The following is a 3,954-nucleotide window of genomic DNA, read 5'->3' on the forward strand; positions in this document are numbered from 1 at the left end:
CCCCCAAACGCTCAATCCGGCGCGGTTTGAGGGACGCTTTAGGGGACGCTGACTGGAGATGTTCTAGGAGGAGGTGAGAAAAGCAGCGAGGGAGAGGGAGGAGCAGCAGAACCAAGCAAGCGTTGCCCCGAGGACGAGGAGGGACACACGGTGGCACGCCACGCCATGTGGGTCGGGACCGGGTGCCATTTGACCAGTACCACCACCTCACGCTCACTCTAGTCGACACTCGACAGTGCCACTCGGCGCGCAGCCACTGGCCACCTTCCGCAGCGAGACCATCCCCCACCTCCCTCCCCCAGCTCCAGCAAGCAAGCAAGCTCCTCACCAGGCACACGCAGGCAGCTACTGTCAAAACGAAGCAGACCGCCTACTTATTCCCATCTCTGTCTCGGCCAAAAGAGGCAACCAAGCCGCCGCCCCAAACGCACCCACCGGCCGTCACCCCAGAGACCATGGCCATGGAGGTGGACGAGGACGACGTCTGGGGCGCCGTCGCCACCAGCCCCAGCGTCTCCCCGCCGCCCGCCATCTCCACCGCGCTCAGCCTCAACACCCGCCTCCAGCTCCTCGCCGCCTCCGGCGGCGCCGGCCCCTCGTTCCTCCCAGCCATCGTCGGCCTCGCCTCCCCGTTCCACCCCGGCGGAGGCTGCTACCGCAATGTGGCCGCGTCGCCGTCCCCCACACCCTTCTTCTCCGCCGCGGCGGCCACCGCCCCCTTCTCCCGCCTCGCGCCCCTCGACGCCCGCCGCGCGCTGGAGCGCGAGATGTGCCTCGGCCCGCCCCCCGCCGGTGCGGCGGCCGGCACCAGCGGCGCGGGCCCCGTGGAGCGGCGCAAGAAGCGGATGGTCAAGAACCGGGAGTCGGCGTCCCGGTCCCGCGCGCGCAAGCAGGCGCACGTCACCCAGATCGAGACGGAGGTCGTGGAGCTGCGGGAGGCCAACGACCAGCTCCGCGCCAAGTACGACCAGGTACCCCAGAACCCGAATCCAAGATCCTCTCTCCCCTGTTTTCTTTGACTCTGCCAAGAGTTTCGTTAGCTACTAGTAACTCGTGCCAATCTCGCTCGTCTATTTCGGCAGCTCAAGGCGGCGGTGGAGGTGTCGGTGCCGGTGAAGAAGACCCTCAAGAGGGTGCTCTCCGCGCCATTCTGATCGACTCCTCAACACCCAAGCAGCAGCAACTCCAATCCAGCTATCACTACCACTGCTACCACTCACATAGTTGCAGCACCAGCTACTAGCTAGCCTATCATCAACATCGTCCATGTAAATCCATGTGGGGATCGATATTATGCATGCTTTTCTTCTTTCTTTTGCTACTATCCTAGTAGTACTAATATTTTTTTTTTTTGAGAAAGATGCTACGTGTTCATCAGGCATAAAAGTACAGCACACACACGCAGAACACCGTCGAAAGACCTGGAAGGAACAGGTGTCCAGGAACATTTGCAAACGAGACCTCAGAAAACAAAAAAATACAACACAACCCCTTGAGGTCCTTGCAACCTACTGCCGCATCACCCGCCGTTGACCTCCGCCGTCGCCGGAGCACACGCCGGAGAGAGACGAAACGGGCCGCCCGACGAGCCATGGAAGCCCCATCGCACGAAGGCTTTAAGAGCCGAAGTTGAGGGCCGCCCCTCAGGGCCAGCCCATGGCGGTTGTGGCGCGTCGGCCGGGGAACGTCCCCGAGCTCCATGCCTCCCAGAGCCGGCTTCTCCACTTGACGTCGTCGAGGAAGAAAGCCGGATCCGGCCACCAGTCGCCGCAAACCCAGCTCCAGGCCACCCTTCCTTCTCAAACTCCTGTACAGGAACCCACAGCCCTCGCGAGGACGCCGGAGCGAGCGTCGCCGGGACGGAGCAGAGGCCGGGGAACAAAAGTCCACTCCATGGTCGCCGCCGCCGCCACGGCAACCACAGCTGGAAAACCTAATCCCATCGGGCCGACTGACCGACGGGAGACACCGGTCGACAGATCCTCGACGCCGCACTGAAGAGCAGCACCGAGATGGGGAGATCTGCAGACTCTTTATTCGCCACCACGCCCTCGCCGCCGTCACCCGAACGACGGCGTGCAGCAAACTAGCCCTACTATCTACACGCGGAGAACCGAGCTCCCGAGTTCCCCCACCCTCCCGCCGCCGGAGCGGCCGACGGAGGGTGAGGGAACTAACGAGCTCGCCCGCGGTGGATCGAGGGAAACCGGCCGCCTTCCTTTTCGCTTCTCTAGAGAACTGTAGAGAGGGGAAAGAGGAGCGAGTAGTACTAATATTTTGGTCAGTGGAGGGGATGAGGAGCATCCAGCAGCTTAATCTGTATAGCGGCAGCTGCCATTAGCACTAGCATTAGTATAGTCGTCGTTACGCGCGGCCGCCATGCTTCTACCTTGTGGCTTGGTTTGGTGTTTTCTCCTGTTATTTTGGTGGAGTGCTACTACTATTATTACCACCATGCCATGATGTCCATGTCTCTAGCTTCTTGTCGCATGGGATTAGGCAGAAAGATGATCTCACTCGCCATCCTGCCTGCCTGCACAAATCTGGCAACTATCGCCTCCTGGAACAACGACATTTCGGGTCTGCTTCGTTTGCCGGGGAAAGGGAGCAAAGCTAGCTGCCCACCTCCTCCTTCTCTCCTCTGCTGGTTTCGTTTCCACCGTTGGATGGCGCATGCGATGGTCCCTGGACCGGACGGACGGCTGAATTTCTCTCTCTTTCTTTTGGCTTCGTTTTGTGACGATCTGTCCGGCTCCGGCGCGCTTTGTTCGCCCGTCGCCGTCGGAAAGGGACGCGGTCATTCTATCCGAATAGTCTGCTTGCAAGTCGCCGCGAGGTCGCTCTCTCTCTTCCTCTTTCGACCTAAGGGCATCTCCAGCGGCGCGACGTATTTTGAACGTCTAAACGGACGTCTCTAAATGGTTGAAATTGTCTGGACGTCCGTTTGCATCGGGAGGCTCCAGCGGTACGACGAATTTTTTTTCATTCATGAAGCCATAATTTACAATAATAAAAAAATCATAAAGGCGTGGTAAAAGTAGGTGCTGCCTACTGCCCGTTGTCGCTGACGAGGTCAATGAACTCCGGCGCCGACCATGAAAGCTCGTACGCGAGGTACCGCCGCATGGGCAGGAGGTTGTGGCCAGGGATCCCACGCCGGAGCAGTAGGCGAAGCGCGATCGTTGGAACGCGTCGGCGTGGCTGGTGGAGTCGCCGGCCTCCCCTGCGCGAGCGCTGACTCGCGGAGTTGGATCACGAGCCCGTCCCACAAAGCGAGGTCGTTGAGCTCGTCCTGCTCACTGTTGGCCAGTGCCATGGCAATGGCCTCCTCCTCGGAAATGTCCGGCGGCTGGGTCTCCGGATCCCACGCCGGCCCGCCGTCGTCGTGGTCGTCGTGTGCCATGTTCACGTCCTCGTCCGCGTCCTTGTCCTCGTCCTCGTCCTCGTCTGCGTCCTCCTGGTCGTTCTCTTCTTCTTCTACGGCGATCTCGCGCTCGAAGTAGTCTACGTCGCCGAGGTAGCCAGCGCGGCGGCGCGCGTCGAACTCCCACGTCCCGAATGAAATCCAGTTGTAGGAGTTCAACGCGTACGCCTGATCCTCCCGCAGATCCGGTGGCAAGATCGCTCGGCGGCGGCGCACCTCGTCCCGCCGCTCTCGGCCCTCGCGCGGCACGAGGGTGAAAGAACATTTCCCGCCCTTTTGGGTTTTGTGTGTTTGACGTCAACACTATGTATATTTTTATGTGTGTTGATGTAGACAGGTACAAGCCATCAAAAATTATGTTGGATCGGTGTATTGGTTTAGGCTACGAAGTTCTGCGGGGTTTACGTATGCAGCGGAAGTTCGGACTAATCAGGCGGAAGTTCCGGCCTGTCTTTTTCAGCAGAAGCTTCTCAGCGCCGTCTGTGCTCAGGTTTTCTCTTCAGGACCGGAAGTTCCGGTGGAGTTGGCCG

General features: G+C 60.1%; 1 protein-coding gene across 1 annotated transcript; it reads left to right on the plus strand.

The window, feature by feature from the left end:
- The first annotated feature begins 222 nt into the window (after positions 1 to 222).
- Positions 223 to 1,339, plus strand: LOC127302725 (uncharacterized). Its single transcript, XM_051333264.2, has 2 exons — positions 223 to 971; positions 1,083 to 1,339. Exons 1-2 carry the CDS (start codon positions 456 to 458, stop codon positions 1,152 to 1,154), a joined length of 588 nt encoding a protein of 195 aa, XP_051189224.1. The 5' UTR covers positions 223 to 455; the 3' UTR covers positions 1,155 to 1,339.
- Positions 1,340 to 3,954: the final 2,615 nt, after the last annotated feature.

The sequence above is a fragment of the Lolium perenne genome, chromosome 5, assembly GCF_019359855.2.
Source record: "Lolium perenne isolate Kyuss_39 chromosome 5, Kyuss_2.0, whole genome shotgun sequence".
Taxonomy (NCBI): Eukaryota; Viridiplantae; Streptophyta; class Magnoliopsida; order Poales; family Poaceae; genus Lolium; species Lolium perenne.

Excerpts from the sequence above, each read along its gene's own strand:
- LOC127302725 (XM_051333264.2), top strand. The coding sequence starts at position 456 with ATGGCCATGGAGGTGGACGAGGACGACGTCTGGGGCGCCGTCGCCACC. Across the intron at positions 972-1,082 it reads TCCGCGCCAAGTACGACCAG|CTCAAGGCGGCGGTGGAGGT; the intron begins GTACCCCAGAAC and ends CTATTTCGGCAG.